The following is a 21,966-nucleotide window of genomic DNA, read 5'->3' on the forward strand; positions in this document are numbered from 1 at the left end:
AATAAGTGTAATATCTATAACACACGCTTTATAGACCATGATTTTTATTCAACACTGTTAAATGTAACATGTCACATTATCATATCCATCCACACAAAAAAAAAACCAAAAATACAACAAGACTGAAGAGGGTTGACCGACAAAAATGCAAAGAGGACAAAGGTTAAATCATTGAGGGATTATTACTGTTGATTGTGCCTGCAAGGTTGAATAATGTTTGGAAAATGAGATGAAAGGGTCTTTCCACATTAGACACAAAAGGCACTTATAAAATAAAGATGACTAAATAAAGAAAACACAGACTTGTTGGAGGTAGGATGACATGGATGGAAGGGCAAGATGAGACAAACAATACAAAACGGAATAAAATTAAAGCTGGAAGTGTATCTCTGAACTCCTCAACCGCTCATCACCATCCGGACGAGTTCTGTCAGGTGAAAAACAAAACATCAGAATTGAGCCTGGAGCATTTCAGAAATAAGCAGGAACACGCTTTTGCTGTTAAGCTGTGAGGTATTTGTGGTTTTACCTTCATAGTTAATGCAGCCATTGGCGTCTTCGTGTCCTGCTAAAAGTGTCTCCACCTCCTCCTCTGTCATTTTTTCACCTGGTACACAAACAGGAATTACTAACCATTGTATGGTATAATAAAAACAAGTAGGATTCTCTAACAGAGGATTCTCTGGTAGAGAGGTGCCTGAGGGGATTTTACCTACGATAAGAAGCATGACAAGAAAACAGAAAAGGGTCAGTGGTGATTATTTGAAGAGGACTAACACTGTGTTTCGCTGATATCTGAGGTCTTACCTAGTGTGGTGAGGACATGACGTAGCTCTGCCCCCATCACTGTACCATTTCCCTCCTTGTCAAAGACTCGCAAGCCCTCTACAATGTCCTCAAAGGAGCCCTGGTCCTTGTTCTTAGCAATGGCTTGAAGCATGGGCAGGAACTGTTCAAAATCCAGCATCTTGTGGTTCATCTCTGCAGGTAAATTAATAACAAACGGAGACATGAGAGTGAAGTCACTTTTTTTTAAACACCTGTAAAACTGTAACATATTGGAGCAGATTTGTATGGATGTCAGGATGCTTGGAGCCTCTCTTCACTCCCAGCATAAGCAATAAATGCAGTTTTCATAATATCAGAGATTTGGGCTGGATTCCCATTTGTCAGTTTCAGTGCTTCTTTTCAGAGATGTATCACATCATTGTAACCAAAGTTAATAAAACACTGCAGCATTACAAGATACAGTTTGCTGTTAGTTTCAAACACCTGTTCATGTTTTGGTTCAGGGGAGAAAACTCTATTATCTCCTCCCAGCAAACTCACAAATAAGATTTGATAACTACTTGAAAAAAATATTAGAGAATCTCTTATTTTCTCAGCATTTTCACTGCATTAATAGTAGCAATTGTGCATGTTGCACACACCTGTGCACATAGACATTACTGTCAACATTAGAGCTACATCTGCCCTTTGAGTTCATTAAGAACGAAAGAAGGGCTATTTGGACAAAGGATTTGAAGGGCATTGAATTGTTTACATTGCAAAAAGAAACACTCTGTAGGCTCACAGCCGTACCCTTTAACTGTGATGATATAACTGTGAACAAATCGCCCAACTTAACTGTGAACCAAAGCCATGATAATGCATTAGGTCGAGCTGATTTGGTCTAATCATGTGAATAGTAGGTCAGTGGGTCACCTTCTAATTTGGGGTTTCCCAGGACTTTGAGCACCTCAGCATTGACAGGGTTCTGTCCAAGGGCTCGCATAACATCACCGCACTGGCTGTAGGTTATCTTCCCCTCACCCGTCCGGTCAAACAAAAGGAAGGCCTCCTTGAACTCTAACATGGGGACAAAAAGGGAGAGCTCAGATACAGTTGTACAGTATATTAGCTTAATGAAATTACAGGTGACATAAGCAAAAACATACACATAAAAACAGAGGATTTACAATCCTACAGATACAACCTGTCATTTTATTGAACAAAGTGGTTTTGAGAGTACAAACATGCAATTAATTCTCTGTGTCTTCAAAGATGCATGGCAGTTCTTTACACGGCTGTGTAGGTAGGTCTCCAATCAGTTCACACTGTGGTTCTCACATAATTTAACTGTTTCAGAACCCAAAACAAAACTAGCTTTGTGCAATTGCATTGGTGAAATTTCATTGTTAGAGCCATTTATTAAAGCCCCTAACTGCACCTGCAATGTTATATCCAGGCCCATATACAGCATAATGAAAGGGGGAAAAAATTCTTCTAACAGGAGCAGGTCTTTGGAGGACCTTCATAGATGCATACCTTCACTCAAGTAGGGAGTTGGGTAGTCTTGTTTTCTAATCTCTTTCCTTCCTCCACATTCACCCCTTTTCAGTAAGAAAACATTTTTGATTTTCTTGCTCTTGTATTACTTCAGTATAAGATTGGAAACCAACTGAAAAATACTGAAATACAAAGTTTTGTTTGAACAATCTACCTCATCGCCTAAGGCTACTCTTGCCAGCGTAAGGGACTGGAGGTGGGGGCTGTTGGAGCAAATGCTAGCCTCATAAACACAAATAGTTCCCACTCCTCCAACAAGACTTCTTTTGTTAAACAGTGACACAAAATACAGTAGCTGGTGTCCAGCATCAGTGTTTGCTGTCTGTGTTTAACAATCTGCTGCTGGTTTAGTGAGTGCCTGAAAAGAGCAGTTTTGCCACACCTTTAAGTGAACAGCATATAGACAGAGCCCACACCCTGATCCATACACTGCTCTGCTACACACAACCTGTATTTATCATGACTGGTGACATGTCTCACACTGAAAAGTATATTTTGGCATCAGCAAGCAAAAGATCACCAACACAAGTGTTAAGTCGTGACAAGCACTGCACACATTAACATTTAAACCACATACAGCTGAAAATGTTTAGTTCACTATGCCTCAGTCAGACAGAGATACCTGCAGGGATCCTGTGGTTTGCAGAGACAAATGCCAATCTACGGGTTGACAATTCAAAAAGCTGTTTCAAATGATGATATGTTTATTACTACTATATTACTGTGCCGTAAAAAATAACTTTAACCATTAAAAGAAGACAACCCCTTTAGATGTTAACTCACCCATGATCTGATCCTCTGTGAAGTCAGACTGGTTGAGGCAGGGTTAGGAGGCAGAAGAGAGTAACAGACACAAAAAAAAACGGAAGTTGACATTAGTTTGATGAGAAAAGCTCAGAGTTAATCCTGCATTAGCTCTAACGCAGAGAGAAGAAAAGGATTGTAGCTAAAGGCTTAAAGCAGGCCAGCACAGACGCGCAGCTAGCTTAACATTACCTAGGTTTTATGTTTTCAATATCTACGAATGAACAACAACTTTCAAGTACAAAAAAAAAATCTATTTAAAAAACAAAAAAAAATCTAAACATTTCGACATATCAGTTTGGAAGTGTCTTCACTTACCATGTCTGTTTTTGGGATGAGAGACACAGACAGGATGCAGCTATGAAGACACCAGCAGCAGCAGCAGCAGCTAGCTCCGGCTGCTCCACATCCCTGCTGACGTCACCGCAGCTTGAGTGGCAACAGCCAATCACAGACCTCCATTCCACACCTGCGTTTCTCGCTTGTTTGCAGAGGAGCAGCATATAACACAAACTCTATAGTTGTTGTTTTTTTTTGTTTGTTTGTTTTTATAGCAATGCCTATAACCCACGACAGGACTCCTTGCTCGCCTTGTCTTTGAAGACTGACTGTGTGTTTGGGGTCACTATCATGCTGCAGAATGAACTGAGGACCAGACACCTCCCTGATGGTCTTGCATGATGGATTGCACTGTACTGTGACCTTTAGGGAGTCTACACAACACAGGGCAGCATCTAGGCCTTTACAGTGTTGGTAATTTACTAAGTATACAGTATAAGGTCCAAACAAGCTCGGCACCTTAACTTATTATCACCTTTCATTCGAGTAGCAACACCCTTTCAAGATATTCAAGTGTTTTTTTTTTTTTTCTTGAATTACGCGCAGTTTTTTGAGAGAATGCATGTAAGGTTTAACAAAAACTACATCCCCTCTAGAAATGAGTCTTTTCTCCTATTCAACCTCACATTTAAATACATGTGAGGATGAGAGGAACCAAAGGATATACAAGAAAATAGGAAAATGATTACACTGTATTGGCACATTCAAGTGGGTTGACTGATTTAGAGGATGCTGTGGACGAAAACAATATCACTATTTCAAAATAATTACAGCAAGACATGCTGATTTAACAACAAATGCATCTATTCAAATGGGTGAATCTCGCAATTTAAAACATTGTGTATCATATAGAATTAACTTGGACTGAGATTTCCAGAAAAAAAAAATTTATTGATCAATTGTTTATTTCATCAGGCACCAATGCTGGTAGGTCTATATATTCTGCTTTCAAATTCATGCTGACAAGGTGTGTGTGACAATGCGTTATAAATGGGTACTTTTCATATGAAATTAAAACATACGACAATATCCTACTGAATAAATCATTTTCCTCCTTTCATTCAGCTTTTTCACTGGCTGTCTCTCCACACTGAAATCGGACAAAGTCCAGCACGCGAGCCTGTTGATCCTTGAGGAACTGTGCTACAGTCCTGCTGGGGTCTCCCAGGAAGGTCTGAGGCAGCAGACGTGTCTCGCTCTCACCGCAGGGCAGGTCATCGTTGCTGCCCAGGGACAAAGGGGCCTCTCCCACTATGTGCTGTCCCAGCTTCCGTCCTAAAGTTTCCTGCTCTGCCTCCTTTCCACCCTGGAATATGACTAGTGCACCGTACCGCCCCATGGCCACCTCAGTCTGACCGCTCACACCACCATGTACATATGAGCCGATGTGCCACTCAGCAGGGACGCCAACTGTCACCGCCCGTTTCACGGACATGTTTTCACCGAGGCGACCTGAGAAGGAAGAGCGTTTTAACAATGAATAATTTCAGCAAAACAAACTATTTTCTTAGATAGTAAATAATTCATTTTGGCTCTGAATGATTCATTTTAACCCTCAATTTACATGGTATAAAGTCAAAACTATTTTTGCTGGACCAAAACAACAATAACAACCGTTCGACGGCCACTGAATGAAACTGAGATGCATAACTTTAGGGGGAAAAAACACTTTCATACTGTACCTATTGTGAGAGCCACCTGGTCTGCAAGTGAAGCTCCTCCATCCACACTGAGTTTGTTTAAGTCCTCACCTGCCAAGACACTCTGAAAACAAAAAAGATGTCCGCAGAGTCAGAATGTACAAAAAATTCCTGTGGAAAAACTCTTTAAGTCAAAATTTTGTAAAAAGCATCGCACTGTTATCTGATGCCACATCAAACCGGCATCACACTCTGAGATGTGTACAGCTTGACTCTGTAATATTGGAAGAAACTTCAATAGACAAGTTTAATCTTCAGTTTTACTCCATCAGCACCACTGTGCTACAGGGTTAACAATATACAGTGAATTTGATATAGGAAAAACACTTTACTGTAACAACCACACCTCTTTAGTAGCTTGGCACTGCCAGACCAACTCATATTTGGTCTGTTTATCAGTATATAAACATGTAACAAATCATTTATAACACATTCAAATGTGTATGTGTATGTGAATATTTTAATTAGTTATTAATGCCATCAATTATAAGATGTCATTAACTGTTTATACAAAAGGCCATCATGAATATAATAAAGAACTAATGTTGTAAGATGGAGCTTGGCAGTCAGATGTTAACTACAGTGTGGGGGTTAAAGGAATTGTTTGGCATTTTGGCTATTAACATGAGGCTGCAAACTGGGGCAAACCACAGGTAAATATGGGAAAATATGACTGATTATTGGCAGGAAAGCAATTAAGCATTTTTTTAAAACAAAAAAAACAAACAAACTGTACTTGTATTGAGTTGGCTTTACTGGAATATTCAACTGCTGTCAAAAGAAGTGAATCCTCCTCACACCTCTTTCGCATGCCACTTTGTATAAGCATTGACATTACACAGAAAAAAGTATTAAGTAAATCAAATTGAAGAACTTTGTGTGACTTTACCTTGATATATCCCGCCTGGCTTTGGGTTTTATTCTGGTGGTGAGCCAAGGTGGCGAATGCCACATCCTTCACCAGCTGCTGGAACTTCTCATTGCGGGCAACAAAGTCTGTCTCACAGTTCACCTGCGTCAGACAGACAAGGAGTAAGACAGAGATCACTGGAGGCCACCGTGCCCAGCAGACTGGAGACTGATCAACTGAAATGATTATGTCAGTAACAGCCACCACGAGCCTTACCTCCACCATAACTGCAGCTTTATCTCCTACAAAGAGACCAATCAGACCCTCTTTGGCTTTGCGGCCCTCCAGTTTGTTAGCTTTGCTCCAACCCTCCTTCTGAGCCTGCTCATTTAACCAGGCCTCTGCCTGAAAGGACAGTAAATCTCATGAGTAACTCGTTCGCACAGCTTCTTGTTTCAGCACCAAATCTATAATGTGTTTACCACACTTGAGCTGTGAGTGCAGAGGGAGATCAAGAGAGGGAGGGGGTTACCTGTGCTATGTCATTATCAAACTTCTCCAGTGCTTTCTTGCAGTTAATGAAAGTGTAGCCGGTGCTTTTCCGCAGTTTCATCAGGAGGGCTTTGTCTGCTGCCAGGAGCCGACAACCTGTGTGCAACGACTGTACATGCTGGCAAAGGCTGACCTGAGGATGACAGATGGGGGAAAGTGTTTTTACACAGAATAACTTCAGAAGACCAGTGACCTAGGTTCACTGTGTCTTTAGAGGACAGTCAGATGTACCAAAACTTCTGCCACTTTCAGCAAAGCGCCACGCAGCAGTATCTAGCCACAATTACATCTGATTAACATTTAATATGAATGAATGAGCCAGGCAGCTCATTTTAAGTGGTTTTTAAATGGCTGGTCCACCAGACAGCACAGAGGCTAACGAGCAGAGCCAGCTCCTGACAGCTCAAGCGTGAGGCCAAACGTGAAGGAAACGGCTGAGTGTGAAGCTCAGTCTGCTCACCTTTGCAACATCTCTCGTGACTGTTCTGAATAGAAAGGTGAACGACATCACCTCAGCCTGGAGAAGCGAGACGTCTTATGAAAGCTCAGAATGTCATTGAAGTCCACGCTGTGTACGGGTGCCGTGTAGGGCCAAACTAGTCAAACTTAGGTTGGTCATTACACCTTTCAGCGCCCTCTACAGCACGGGAGTATAGTTGCATTTCAGAAGCCATTTCCAGCAGCTGCATTGCCCTCAAAAAAAAACTATATTGTATGATTCTTAACCCAAAATAGGTATTTATGAATTTGAAGATGTATGTCTAAAGCAAAAGACGCAAGAAAATCTGAGAGGTCCTGAGATGATGAAGAGGATAAAAGCAGAGAAAACATTTTTCTTTCGCACAATTGTGCTCAGTTATTATAGGATCTCTTCTTTGTTTTGTTTAGTTTTTTTCTCGTGAATCACTTATCACTTATTTCTACAAATTATTCAAAATAAATGCAACTGGTGATGATGGGTTTCAAGTAAGAATTCCTTCGTTTGAAGGGCTCACCAGACAAAAAGGTTGGGAGCCACTGTTCTACGAGAACACCTTCTCGTTCTTGTATCTGTTACTATTGCTCAAATCACAATTGACTACGTCTTTTGACAGTGACAAGGCCTCCGAAATTATGCATATGACCAGTTAGAATTTACTTGGATGTGGACACTTGCACTGACAGCAAATACCAAGAAAAACCACAAATGTGTAGTTTTCTTTTATGGGTTAGAAATAGAAAACCATGAATTATTTCAACATTGTCTACTTTCCATTCATTTAGAAGCCCTCTGAATATATTATGTCTTTGTCGATATATATACACCCTTTGATGAATTTTGCATCTTTGCTGAGTAGTATTTGTGGTTTCACAGGGAGCAATGACCTCAACGTGACCAGGGACACTGGTCACAGGTGAGCACTTCTGGGTAATCTGAACTATCTTGCACAAACCCTGTGAAATACAGCATCTGCTCACTCTGCCAAGAGAAATAAGAAAGGGTGTTGAAAGACTTAATAACTTTACATAATTTTATTTTAGAATTCATTGCTTTACTGTAAAACACAAGGGGCTGTAAAAGAAACATTTTCTTGATGTTTAATTTAATTGAATGTACAAACATTATTTGTCATAATAAATGTAAAAAGTCTGAAACTGCAGTTGTTATCATGACCCACACCTTGATATGGTAATTCATTGATACAATAAAGCGCCATCTGTGTGCGGAGCAGGTGTGCAGTTTCACAGAGAGGAGACAGACAGAAAGTTTATGAATACTTTTTAAAACAACAAACAAGTCCCACTTGTTTAGGTGTGCCACGGTTCTTCAGCACCTCACGTTTTGTTGACCTATGAACACATCACCAGTATCTAATTATTAAGAAGTATGTCACGCCTTTGTTTTTTCAATGTTTTTATGTTTAGGTGTGCCATGGCTCTTCAACACCTCACGTTTTGTCATCAGTAACTAATGATTAAGAAATACGTTACACCTTTGTTTTTTGAATGTTTATATCCGAGAGACATGATCACACTGAAGTTAGTGATGCCTCGACCTATGGGCTGGGTTAATATGAGTGTTGCGTTGGGATTGGTCAGCTGAAACTTGCTATAAAAGGGAGACCATGATAACAGCCAGTTCACCTTGTTTTCAGGTTGCCGCTGAGCCAAGATGAAGGTCATTGCTCTCCTTGCACTTTGTGTGACCCTGTTCTGCCGGGGATACAGCAGTAAGGGATTTATTTTTTTTGCTCTACTATCACCATAACCCATTATTATAGGTTTATCAATAACCATGTAATGCAGGTACAAATACAAATATCACTGCATTGTTGTGTCATTAAAATACCAATCTGCCCTGTTGGCTTCCAGACTCCCTGGACTCATGTCAGGGTCGCTGTGGTTATGGAACAGACAATAATTTCTCCTGTCAGTGTAACCCATCCTGTGAGCGTTACAGAGACTGTTGTTCAGACTACGCTGAAATATGTAAAGGTGAGCGCCAACTTATCAGTAACTCATTGTAAACTTCTGCAAAAAAATATGTATGTATATATAAAATCTAACAACCTGTATCTTGCCTGTTATAACAAGTCTGTTTCTCCTCCGTCTAGCTGGAGCCACATCTTGTAAAGGCAGGTGTGGCGAGAAATACAACTCTCAGAACGAGTGCCACTGCAACTCCAAGTGCACCCAGTACAAAAACTGCTGCAACGACTACGCAGACCTTTGTGACAGTAAGACCAACCACGTGCCATACTCTATCTCACCACTGTTAGTCACCTTCTGTGCTTCTATCTGTTTGTGTTGCTCCTTCTTGAACAGCTATGACACCTGGTGATTTTCACATGGTGGACTCTAAATCTAAGCAATCAGCAGTCAGACCATGAGCCCTGTATCTGCACTTTGGCAAAATAACTAATATTTGTTATAACATTTTCTTTTTTCATTCAGTTTATCTGGTTGTGCCCTGGTCTAATAATGACTCTATATACTGTCTTGACTTGCAGCGGCAGAAAATGCATTTACAAAAGTACATTTACTCATTTACTGTGCTTAAACACAATGTGGGGAACTTGTACTTTACTTGAGTATTTCTAGTTCTAGTTCTAGTTCTTTAGAATTGTTGTAGTTTTTATTCCACTACATGTATTTGACAGTTATTAATTTATTAAATATTATAATTAAAATTTTATACAAAAAACATACAGTATTTTCTAGATTACTTCACATTTTTAAGGATTAAACCAGCGTTTCCCAAACATTTTGGCCTCTGGGGGTAAATGTCACATTTCAGATGTCTATGACTTGTTAGCAGTTCCACCAAAGAGAGGCTCTTCCTCTCAACTTCTGAGATGGTTTCATGCAAACAACTGTTAACCAGCATTTCACAAAAAACAGATATGATTATGAAAAAGTCCAAGAAAATGAATACAAATTCTGTACAAGAGCTTAGTTTTCTTCCTCTTTCCTCTCCCATCTCACATCATCTCACAACCTCTCAGATTCATCTTGTGATGCTTTGAATGGGTACGACTCCCAGGTTTTAAACACTGGACTGAACAACCTAACTGTATATAAAATAGTTAAACTAGCTGCACCTCCACCAGCTGTAACAGTAACACAATATATTTGTGTATATATCAGTCACAGATTTTCTGCGGTTTCTTAGCACTTTTACTATTGATACTTGTTACTATTTTGTTGGTAACACCTTTCGTCCTTTAGTGGAGCAGAATTTCCAGGACATTTAATTACGTTTTTTTACATTGTCGTATTGGTACTTTTACTTAAGTAAAGAATCTCAGTACTTCCAGTACTGTTGGTTGTGAGACAAATCTCTATTGGTCAAATCTTCTGTCAGTATGTGACCAGCAGGTGTCACTGTTGTGCTATATAACATATTGATAGCAACTACGTTCTAGCCTCAACTTCACCAGCTCCTTCTGTGCTTAGTAATACCTAAAGAGGGAGGAAGTATTCAGATTCTTTACTCGAGTAAAAGTAGCAATACTACAATATAAATATGCTCCACCATAAATAAAAGTACAACATTCTGAAGTGTTATAAACAAAATGTACTTAGAGTAAAATATGAAAAGTACTCAATATGGTGAATAACCCCTCTCAAAGTGTGTACCATTGTATTGTTGTAAAACGTACTAGTACTGCTATTATTACTATTATTAGACTGTAAACAGCCAGTTATTGGTGTAGGTTGTTGAGTTGGAGCTCAGCTGAACTATTTGACATACTATTATGTTTAATGTTTATTGATACATAACAATCTATTATACCTTCTACTATTATCTTACATCACATATTGATTATAGTTTGTTGAAAATGTAATCTAAGCACTTAATATGCAAGTAATTAATAGCTGTAAAATAAATATTGTGTTAAAGTATAAAATAGCATAAAATAGAAGTAATCAAGTAGCTCAAGGTGGCACCACATGTGCTGTAGAAATGAATAAATCACTATCACATGATACCAATAAGTGTGTTTGTGATTTCCCACAGGTGATGGGGGAGGTGGTGGTAGCGTGATCACTGATGCTGATATCAAGGCTGTCTCTGAGACACTTTATGCTCTGGACTCGAACAAGGCTTCAGCCTCAGAGTTGATTATTGACGCTCAGGCTCTGGTGCCCGACTCTCAGACGAGCTCGCAGACAGATCTCTCCTATAAGCCGTGAGTAGACGGTCGCACCTTTTAGCTCCTTTTCTTCTTGATCGTGATGTATTTACCCTCTTTTCTGTGTTACCTGGCGTTTGTGTCTCTGCTATACCAGCTTGTTCCGCTACCTGGATGAGGAGGCTCTCTTCTCCAGGCCAACATATGCGGCTTTCCTGGCTGTGCTGGACAACTACCAGAGGATGACTGGACAGAATGAAGACTTCAGCCCTGAGCAGTTGGCTGAGCAGGAGGCTTTCGTCAAGGAGACCATGTCCAACACTGAGCTGGGCAGAGAGCTGTTTGCCTTCCTCTACACTAAGGGTAATTAGGTCCATGTGTAATAGTACATCTTGACACGACTAGTTCAACATTGCTCACATAGAGGTCTGGTAAAGCTATTGCTCTGGTGCAGGGGTTTTCAAAGTCTGACACTGTAGGCCACCCCACCTCAGACAAAACTGAGAGTGAGTTATCTGTGGGCCACAACTTGAGCCCTGTTTTCATTTAGCCTTTTTTTTTTATTTTTTTTTTTTACATTTTGTCAAATTGGCACCAGTGAAGGACTAGTGTGTAGGATTTAGTGGCATCTAGTGGTGAGGTTGCAAATTGCAACCACCTGAATGGCTCTCCCTTCATCCATTCATTTCCGAGCATGTAAGAGAACCTGTGGTGGCCTTCAGCTAACATAAAGACACAAAAGGCCTTCTCTGGAGGCGGTGTTTGAGTTGTCTGTTCTGGGCTACTGTAAACATGAAGGTGCAACATGGCAGGCTCCCTGGAAGAGGACCCGCTCCCTATGTAGATAAAAAGGGCTCAGTCTAACAAAAACAATTCTTAGTTTTATATACAAATGACATCAGCATAATTATGATATTTCAGTCAGCTTCTGCCAATCCTACACACTGGTCCCTGTCGAATTAGAAATTAGCAGTCCCAGTGTGTAATGTGCCCGTGGATGTACAGACAACCATCCCTGGATTACTTTGATATTGATGAAAGATGGAGTTACTATAAGAGCATTTTCTTCTATGATTTCTAAGCCTTGTGTCTCTCCCCCTAGCTCCCATGGTTTGAAAACCTCTGCTCTAGTGTTTGAAATGAATCTTATTCTTCATTTTAAGGTGTCTATGCATCAGAGGAAGAGTTCATTCAGGATCTGAAGATGATGTGGTTTGGTCTGTACTCCCGCTACAACAACAAAATGGACTCCAGCGGCTTTGAACACATCTTTGCAGGTTAGGACAGAGCAGATGTCTTTGAAACACCATAGATGTCTTAAAAATAACTTTCCATGGGTTTACTAAGACCTACTGTATATCCTGTGTGGTAGGAGAGGTCAAGGGAGGAAAGGTGTCTGGTTTCCACAACTGGATCCAGTTTTATCTTCTTGAAAAAAGGGGACAGCTGAACTACTACAGCCATAGCTTCAATGGGCCTGTAAGCATCCACAATAAAGACCATGGTGGTTTGTGTTGTGATATATGAGGCACTCCCTTCATTTTGTTTCTTTCTGTCACTCTCAGTGGACAACCTACCCTGATGTCATGGGGATGCAGTTCATGTGGGATGGCTACTTCAAGCAGGTCGGCTCTGCAGTTATTGGCTGCAGCCCTGAATTTGACTTTGCTATTTACAGCCTCTGCTACATCACTCGCCCCGGAAAACAGTGAGTAAACCTACATGTCCTGTGAATCTTTTCTGATTTCTGATTTCTGAATTTTTTTTATATTGTTTTATTATCTTCCTTAGGTGTCGTCTGAGCCTGGGAGGAAAGGAGCTCATTATCCAAACTTACACCTGGGATAAATCTTTCTATGGTGATGGGAAGAAGTTCATCGGCTCTGCCTTTCCTGCGACTCCCAGGAACTAAAGCTGCCATCTGCTAAACAATAAGCAACTTACAGAGCAGTGTGCCTGTCTTTCATTAGACTCATTATGTAAATGCTTTGAAATAACATTCCCAACAAAAGCACTTATCAAAGTGAGAGGTACTCATAACAATCAAAACAGTCTGAAAAATGTATCTCTCTTCAAATATTACTTCGTTTGTTTGATGTGCTCCAGAAGTTGGCCACCCTGACACACACATAGCCACTTGTATGAATAAAACAGTTAACCAGACAGTTGATTAATCTGCGGTGAAACATTTCTGTGCAGTCTTACAGAGCATGAGAATGTGGTGCTCTCCCAGGGGCATGATCAAACTGTGCCTAATGGGGCAAAAAATGGGCGTTTACACACCCCGAGCGGGCACAATACGGACACCAACCCTTCAGTGGTAAGAGCATGTGTGCGTTTGACACAATTGTTTATTGTCTTTTATAACAGCAAAACAAAACCAAAAGAAAAACAACAAAATGCAGGCTTTTGCAGTATGAACCATAGAAACAAAAAGACATTAACAGATCCTGTTCTGCTTGACCTGCTCTGAACAGTAGCCACCAGCTAAACCTGTTCTTATCAGCTGTCCATAAAGCTGTGTGTGTAACTCCCCAGTGTGGGGTTAAGTGTGTGTGTGTGTGTGTGTGTGAGTGTGAGTGTGTGTGTGCCTGTGTGAATGGGTGCATCCTATGGTGTGTGTGTGTGTGTGTGTGTCCAGCTGGGATGGGGGTTGATTTTCCTCTTTCACTCATCTAGGGTGACTAACAGGATAAATTCTGGTCTGCTGACAGAACAGGGGGACACACTTGCAGCCCTGTTTAAAGAAAGTATTACAGGAGATGGATCTGCCACTGATCCCATTGTCCACCAGTCTGTGTGCGTTCATGCAAAACAAGAGCACAAGACCAGTCAGTTTGCAGGGAAACTCTAGGCCTTCAGCAATTCATCCGATTTTGGCCTCACATGCAGTCTAAGTGTTGCAGCAACATGACAATAAAGTGAACCCAGGGAAGAATTTCTCTCGCTATGTTGTCAGACAATATTACATTTTCTGAGCTGGTGACTCTAGAAATTAGAAGAGTAAATCTTCTCTCTTTTCACACTGCCCTCTTTTTAAAGCCCCAATGGAATCAAATTAAATCACAGTGGGGCAAATAAAAGAAAAAAAGATTCAATTGTTTCTTTTGTCACTCACACAACTTCATAATCGAATTATAGCTGGCCACCCGCCAGCATGTCCCTGCATCTCCCCCAAATGGGCTTCTCCTGGCAGATCCTGTGAGCCACCTGACTTTTGTTTTGTAATTATATTATCCCGCTCTCCCTTTGGCGTGTTGCGGCTAATGGCTGCGCGGGCTAGCCCAGCTGCACATGCAGAAACAAAGCTGCTTATGGGGCCAGACAATGGACCCGTGGAAAAGGGACGCCTGAAGGCGGTCAGCCAATGAGCACGCACAACAGGGGGCCAACAGAGGGTTTAGGGAAGGGTTAAGGGGTTTAGGGGTTCAGGCAGAGAGGGGGTGTCTATTTTACCCAGTAGTGGGGTCCATCAATGAGATGGTTAGTAGAAGGACACATGGTCAACATCACCCCTGTCTCCTCAGGGTCGCTGCCGGGCTGGAGGGAGGTTCAAGTTTGGCTTAGATGCCGGCCATTTCTAAAGTTGATGGGGGACCATGAAACACAGGGCAACGTTCATTCTCTGGAGTTTTTTGTATGCTTTCTGAACAATTTGATGACTGCATTGTCATTGGTGTTACCAATGGTATACATTCTGACGTGAATACAGACATATGCAGAGTGAAAGATACAATCTTGGTCTGTTAAGGTGACCTTGTGAGACTATTGCTGCAGTAAAAATGTATCTGAGGCTGCTGATATTGTAAGAAAATGATTTTTGATTGCTGCACATGTAATCTATCCTCATCCCTAAGCGTGGACATACACACATAAACAAACAAACACACTTACATACACATGCACACACTCCTCATGCTGTGGCTGTTGACATCTCTCCAAGGACTTCCAGTATGACAGATGGACAAAACCCACTGTCCCCCACTATCACACACAGAAACACTGGGGATTTAGAGGAAGGTCATGTTTGTGTGTGTACTGGAGTGAAGTTTTATCTGTCCTCCATTTTTTTCCTATTCTAATAAACTAAATTCCCATCTCGCAAACATACCTAGAGAAGGTGAGGGAGGGACTGTCCTCTGAGCAACGTGAACATGCTGAGTGAGCTGAGCAGCCAGTGGAGAATAGATGAGCATCTGAGCCACAGACTGTTAAAATACGAGATATGTTTAAGAGAAGACCATCTGCAGGATGGCCCCATCATGTGTGGCCAGCACTGAGGGACCTGGGGACAGTATGGCATACATACAGTATTGCTATTGAGCACCACTTGTGGAACATGAAGAATGGATGACGTGAAGTAACTGGGTCAAACCGGAAGTAAAAATGATAAGAAGCAGTTTTGTCAAGACAGACTTTTAATTTATCAAACTGGGATGCAACTCATAACTCTAAAGCAAAATAAAAAGCAAATTCCATTTTATATAAATATCAAAAACTGTGTTGTGTGTGTGTGTGTGTGTGTGTGTGTATGCAATGGGGACACAAGGCCTCAGCTATCATATTCCCCTGCCAGTAACGCTCCGGGGACGCAAGAGGCCCAGCTCTGCTATTCCCATTTCAGGCTGCAGGTGTGGAATAGGACAGGCAGAGACCCAGGGGGAGGGACAGAGGGGAGGGTGGTCGGCCTGGGAATGAACGAGGAGGCAAAAGCACGTACTTCAGGTGTACAGATTATCTTGTAAAGTACCTCAGGCCTCTCATTTAGAGCTAAAGCTAAACCCTAAAGCACATATATTATCTCTATATGCCAAGTCCACAACCTGAATTAAAATCATTATTGCAGATAGTGTTGGCCAAAAAGGAAAAAACTTTCTTTTTTCTTTTGGTATTTTTTGTGAGTTTGGTACCAATCAAGTACACTGGTGCTTCCTCCAGGAAATAGCCACGTGCCTGCACTCAAAAAAAGTGGAAAAAGTTTTCACCTTCCCCTGCCACCTTGCCTTTTATATGTCACCAAACTAAGTGCCAGACATATAAATGAAAGCATGATTGCTACTGTCATGAAAAACATATATGAGTTGGTAGATTTTTGTGTATTTACTGTAAAATCACATAGGGAGGAACACTATGACAGTAAATTAAGTAAAAACACTTAATTTCATAAGTTATTAACTTCATGCAGCCTGCATTATGAAGCATATTGTTTCCCTTCCACTCCATACTGACACATCAGTGTCGATGACTTGTTTAAACCAAAATATCATCAGATTATGTTAATATCATTTTAAAATAGCCTTTCTTCAACATTAAAAACAAACAAACCTACAACTATTGAAAAATATGGGTCAGTACGGGTCACGGTGTCTTAAGCTTCAAAACACAGAAAACTTGCCCCCTTATCCTTCACAAAACGAGGGGGTGACACGAGTCCTCAAGTCATATTACCGCTGTAACTGCACAGCTCATGTGACCAAACATACCCCGTCTGCTCAGAGCCGCCTCCCGGGTGAGATGAACTTGTTCAGCAGCTTATCTCCGCGGCGCGCAGGGATGGATGGCTGGAAGAGGGGACGGAGCCAACACCTGCTCACACGCAACTTTCAGGCTGTCACATGCAGTTAGGCTCAGCCGCCGGAGCGCGTCTCTCTCCGCTCGATGCCAACGGGCCGCGCAACAAAGACCCGGGCCTCTCCTGTTTGCGTCTCAGTGAGCTTATGCACATCTCCCTGACCCTCCACAGAGGCTGCGCGCACGCACACACACACACACACACACACACACACACGCACGCACAAGCGACGAGCCACGGGCCGGCCACGCGCGAGCTCAGACGCGTCACCAGGAGTGGGAGTGGGTGGGTGGGAGGAGGAGCTTTAACTTGGAGGTTAAAACCCAGAGCCCCCGCAGAGTGACCCGCACTGAGACAGACTCTGCGGGACAGCTCCGAACTTCAGCTCCGGTTCACGGGCAGAGATCCGGGGAGGACAGAAACACATCATCGGATATCAGCAGACGTCTGGAGGAAGTCCCGGGACTTGCACCGACACCGGTAAAGTTTACTCATATTATCCATGAGATTTATTCAGCCTGGAGGAGTTGATGGGACTCACTGTCGATGTTCACATTTCTTTAACATTTTAGTCCAGATCTATTACATCTTTTTTTTTTTTTTTTTTTTCCCCAATTTTTGTCAACCATGTGGTGAACCGCAGTTTTAGTCCTGCAGTTTTTTTTTTCCCCAAACTGAAACAACAACATAGAAAGTTAACAGGCAGCAAATATATCTAATGAAAAACAGTATAAAAGGCTTATCTTATTATGCTTCGGTCGACATTTAGCAAATAGCTGCTCTGGCACGCAATTTGTGGCGAGACATTAATATTTGTGGCTTTTGAAAAGTCCATTTCAATTCAATCTGAGTCCTCTGTCACTGATCTGGGGGACGTCGATCTTTCATTTAATCCCACAGTCGTCGCTTCATCCGCGGAGCAAATCCTGCGATGCCCCAGATTGAAGTCCTGTCAGTGACTTGATCACGCCGGGGCCCGGGGCATTACTAGTTCACAAATTGACCGGGATTACCCGGAGAGAGGAGGAGGGAGACAGAGGGGGAGACAACGGGTAAAAAAAAAAAAAAAAAAAAAAAAGATAATGCATATATGACAAAAGACATAAAGCCAGCATGCGACATAAAGATGTTAAAGTTATATCCTGCCTTTGTGGTCCCGGAATATTTCGACCAATCAGACTGTGGCTAAGGAGGGAACTGTCCGGTGCTGAAACACTGAGCCCGTTTTGAACGATGCTGTGAGTCAGAATAGTTTTTTTTAAGGTTATTACCGGTTATTGTTGATCATAAAAGTTTATTCTCACTGGTTCCAGGCTAAGTCCTTTACAGGGTCCTAATGTAGCCCTTTAACCTCCTCAGAAAAATATTAGCACACATCAAAAAAGAGTCTAGAGTCTTTTGGTTTTAACACTTTAATATTTCAAGCAACTTTTTTATTGCCTATGTAAGGGTCTAAATGCTGTGTTTTTTATTTTTTTACACTATCAGGATAAACTAGTGGAGAAAGACTGAACCCTTTCTTGTTCTATTGGCCTAGAGGCGGCCTTAGTCTTAAAAGTCTTAGTCTATTTTCTATAAGATATCCACCATGTGCAAGGTTTTAATAGTAGAGTGAAAACCTCTGCAGGTTGCTGATCCCCCAAACTTCCAGAAAAAGTCAAAGACGACATGGCCTCAGCCAGGTCCTCAGTGGTACAGCCCTGCAATATATTCATTTAATTCATTTTAAACCCTCTATTGTCAACTGATTTATCCTCAGCTACCTGAATACCACCAATGCTGCAAATACCACAAAACTGTGTCATCACACTGAGATGAGAGCAGTCATAGATCATTTTAAGCTCTGGTGAGGAGAGAGTCTGCAGGTTTTTTGATTTGAAACAAAGGCTGTGAGGTGTCTGCACTAAGGTTTTAGTCACAGTAAAAAAAAAAAAAAAAGTAGTAAAGTAAATATATTCATTAAGAGTCAACTGTGTAGTGTTGGTAGTTTAATCTATTACAATGCATCATGTTTCATAAACTGCTGCTTGTATGTAAAATTTAAACATGTAAAGTAACTAGTACCTGTCAGCTAAATGGACAACATTTATAAAGCCCTTTTCTAGACTATCAACCACTCAAAGTGCTTTACAGTGTGTGTCTCATTCACCCATTCAGTTCAGTGTCTTGCTCAAGGACAATTTGGGATATTTTCCCCTGTGGAAAAGTAGAATCAAGCAGTGTAAATCCTCAATACCTCAAATCTGTACTTCTGGGAAAGCAGTAGTTGCACGTGTACTTTTGTCATGTCTTTAATTTTTCGGAAGTAAAATATGTTGATATGTTGTTACAACAGTAATGAGGGAACTTGTCAGTGTGTGCAAGAGTTTGACAAAGATGTTTTCTATTTTTTCTGCAGTACTATGATGATTAAGCCGTATGTGAGACAAGGCGAGGGAGAGGAGGTCGTCAGCCCTCTGCAGTGGATGGACGACGACATGAGCTCACCTGATGGAGACACATCAGTCTCATCACATCACTACAGAGCAAGTGGAACAAACCAACAGATCAGGGAGATGGGGAGTGAGGATGCGGAGGAAGACGAGGAGGATGAAGAGGAAGGACAGGAGGATGAAAACAAGTCCAAACGACGAGGGCCTAAGAAAAAGCGCATGACCAAAGCACGGCAGGAGCGTTTCCGTGCGAGGCGTGTAAAGGCTAACGCCAGGGAGCGCTCACGCATGCATGGTCTGAATGATGCACTGGAGAACCTGCGCAGCATCATGCCCTGTCACTCCAAAACCCAGAAACTGTCCAAGATCGAGACGTTACGGCTGGCCCGCAACTACATCTGTGCTCTGTCTGAGGCCCTGGAAGGGGGCCTGTCTACAGAGAGCAGGGCTTTCATGGATACGCTCTGTAAAGGACTCTCGCAGCCCACCACCAACTTGGTGGCTGGCTGCTTGCAGCTGGGACCAGCTCCCAGTGCTGGGATGAGACCTGAGGACAGACATGGTGTTCGGGCACCACCTCCTCCTCTTGGTGGCATGGTGAGCTATTCCTCTCCAGGCCTGCCAAGTCCACCGTATGGTACGTTTGACTCTGCTCACCTGCTTCACCTGAGGGCGGTGAAAGGAGGAGCGTATGAGAATCACTCCCCACATGAGTATAACGCTGGCGGTGTGGGGACCCCTCCATACGATGGTCCTCCCACACCACCTCTGAGCATCAGCAGTAACCTGGTGCCAAAACAGGAGCCTTCACCCCATTACCCACCCCCACACCACTACTCCCCTTCCCCTGTGGACCAGGGCCTGTATCAGACTCAGAGCGGCTATGATGTACAGTTAGAGGGGCCATATGACACCTACCATCCACCACACATGCCCCCCCGTCACATAACCTCCGTCTACAGAGACTAAAGAGGATCAGCAGAGTGGATTCAGCTTCAGCCAGCAATACATCCTGCCTGGTCGAGTCCAGCCTCTGATCCTTCATGAACACTGACGATGTCTCTTTGACTTTAAGACTGAGGGGTTGATCTTTCTCAGTAGACAGACTGCTAGTAGAAGAACGGTAGAATAAAATGGTTTTAAATGTGTGGAGCACTTGCACAGTAGACTAGCACTGCTGAACGTAGTTAATGTTAGAAAATACTTGACTTAAACTAATACTAATACACTTTCTAAAAAAAATGTCAGCCAAATAAAGCCCCGCAGGTCCGAACAGGAATTTTGACCAGATGTCCTGTTTTTGTAATATAAGCACTTCTTATTTAGCTTTGGTAACATCAGATATTCTACATAAATTAAAGTATTTTTTATTTATTCTCTAATTTAATACAGTATATATGGACTTTAATCTGTGCAGGTGTCTGGTTTTCCTTTTGTATATATTTGTGGTCAAGGCTTCTTCTTTCTTTGTTATTTACACTGTTAGTTTGTCCCTTATACTATTTCACTTTTGTGTCAGTTTTTCTTTGTTGGGTATTATTTCATGTTTTGCACTCGAAACACAGTCAGAGGTAGCTTTCCTAGCACAATGTCGCTGATTTTTGGAAGGTGTCTGCAGAAGGAAGATTTATGGACAGAGAAAAACAAACTGGAAGAAAATAAGTGGGGAGTGATGGGACGGGCGATCAAGGCGAAGAAGCAAAAAATAGCATTCTCAGGTTAACGTTGTGCAAAAGAAAATATCTAATTTCCAACAGAATTTGCATTGGATACCATATGGTTTTTCTCATTTTGTTTCTTTTGGAAAAGTTGATGTTATTAAAAATATTAAAACTTCAATCAGTCCATGGATTCTGTTTACTTTTTGTTAAAGTGGTCAATGCTGATGGATGGATGGATGAATGGATAGATGGACGGAGATCCTGTTTGTTTCTCATTTTTATCCCCAGACCTCGGTGGTTTAGCTGCACTAATCCTTTGGCCATCTTTTAATGAAAGGGTGGATGTGCGAGGCAGGATTGTGAGATAAAGATTTATGATTAACATGGCTGCCCGGCTACAAAGACTTTCTTCTTCACTGACACTGGGACGGCATAATCCTGGTCTGACATCCACTCAGACCACAATTTAACACTCATAATAAACACGTCTGTACATTTATACCCTTAACCTTTCTAATGCACACAGGAACATTTCCCCTTTTTTGATGGGGAAACAGGAGTGGATCTAATGATTAAAAAGTAAGAAGAACTATTTGATGGCAACAGAGAAATCTAAGAAATTTATCATAAAAAGAACCAGTAACTGAGTACAAAAATATCAGTTTGGAAATGTACTGTAAAAGTGGAGAAGACAATTAGAAAAAAAGTGAAGATCTGATCTAAGAGCAGCCACTTCTTGTGCTTCATTGTCCATGTTGGTCAGCGTGTAGGCCACCCACTGAGAGGTCAGTGTGAGGGGGTCACAAGGTCACACTGGGTCATGACTCACTGGTGGGAATGGTCTGAAAGAATCATGGTTGCCAGTTGCATCATCATTTGTCTGGTAAATTTACCTTTCTGTGCATTTCTGCACAATCTCCTCATGTGAAAGAGTGGATGTTGGGTGAGTATGATGATAGAGGTTGTATTAGGAATGAAACGCTCATAATCCCGATAAACATGATGATGAACAGTCCACGCTTGACCTGCACTGGGAGAAATATACAGCTTTGTTTTCACATGGATTAGTATAAGCCTGTGTGTGTGTTTGTAGTGCTTTTGCACTACTAACT

At 41.8% G+C, this 21,966-nt stretch overlaps 4 protein-coding genes across 4 annotated transcripts; 2 read left to right on the forward strand and 2 right to left on the reverse strand.

Moving 5' to 3' along the window:
* Positions 1–24: 24 nt before the first annotated feature.
* myl6 (myosin, light chain 6, alkali, smooth muscle and non-muscle) lies at positions 25–3,562 on the reverse strand. Its single transcript, XM_071494754.1, has 6 exons — positions 3,451–3,562; positions 3,112–3,139; positions 1,705–1,848; positions 808–981; positions 530–607; positions 25–427 (listed from the first exon to the last, which is right to left on the reverse strand). Exons 1-6 carry the CDS (start codon positions 3,451–3,453, stop codon positions 399–401), a joined length of 456 nt encoding a protein of 151 aa, XP_071350855.1. The 5' UTR covers positions 3,454–3,562; the 3' UTR covers positions 25–398.
* Positions 3,563–4,346: 784 nt separating this feature from the next.
* Positions 4,347–7,188, reverse strand: tsfm (Ts translation elongation factor, mitochondrial). The gene is made up of 6 exons (XM_071494753.1): positions 7,034–7,188; positions 6,554–6,706; positions 6,298–6,426; positions 6,061–6,183; positions 5,154–5,235; positions 4,347–4,923 (listed from the first exon to the last, which is right to left on the reverse strand). Exons 1-6 carry the CDS (start codon positions 7,079–7,081, stop codon positions 4,529–4,531), a joined length of 930 nt encoding a protein of 309 aa, XP_071350854.1. The 5' UTR covers positions 7,082–7,188; the 3' UTR covers positions 4,347–4,528.
* A 1,491-nt stretch (positions 7,189–8,679) lies between these two features.
* On the forward strand, positions 8,680–13,352 carry endou (endonuclease, polyU-specific). The gene is made up of 9 exons (XM_071494918.1): positions 8,680–8,783; positions 8,926–9,048; positions 9,168–9,290; positions 11,075–11,246; positions 11,347–11,552; positions 12,353–12,466; positions 12,562–12,668; positions 12,755–12,897; positions 12,981–13,352. Exons 1-9 carry the CDS (start codon positions 8,726–8,728, stop codon positions 13,099–13,101), a joined length of 1,167 nt encoding a protein of 388 aa, XP_071351019.1. The 5' UTR covers positions 8,680–8,725; the 3' UTR covers positions 13,102–13,352.
* A 3,754-nt stretch (positions 13,353–17,106) lies between these two features.
* Positions 17,107–21,038, forward strand: LOC139631245 (neurogenic differentiation factor 4-like). Its single transcript, XM_071495289.1, has 2 exons — positions 17,107–17,241; positions 19,160–21,038. The coding sequence occupies exon 2, from the start codon at positions 19,164–19,166 to the stop codon at positions 20,160–20,162; it is 999 nt and encodes a 332-aa protein (XP_071351390.1). The 5' UTR covers positions 17,107–17,241; positions 19,160–19,163; the 3' UTR covers positions 20,163–21,038.
* The last annotated feature ends 928 nt before the right edge of the window (positions 21,039–21,966 follow it).

Source organism: Trachinotus anak, unplaced genomic scaffold, assembly GCF_046630095.1.
Source record: "Trachinotus anak isolate AG129_WGS33_773 ecotype Australia unplaced genomic scaffold, CSIRO_AGI_Tana_v1 ptg000013l, whole genome shotgun sequence".
Classification (NCBI taxonomy): Eukaryota; Metazoa; Chordata; class Actinopteri; order Carangiformes; family Carangidae; genus Trachinotus; species Trachinotus anak.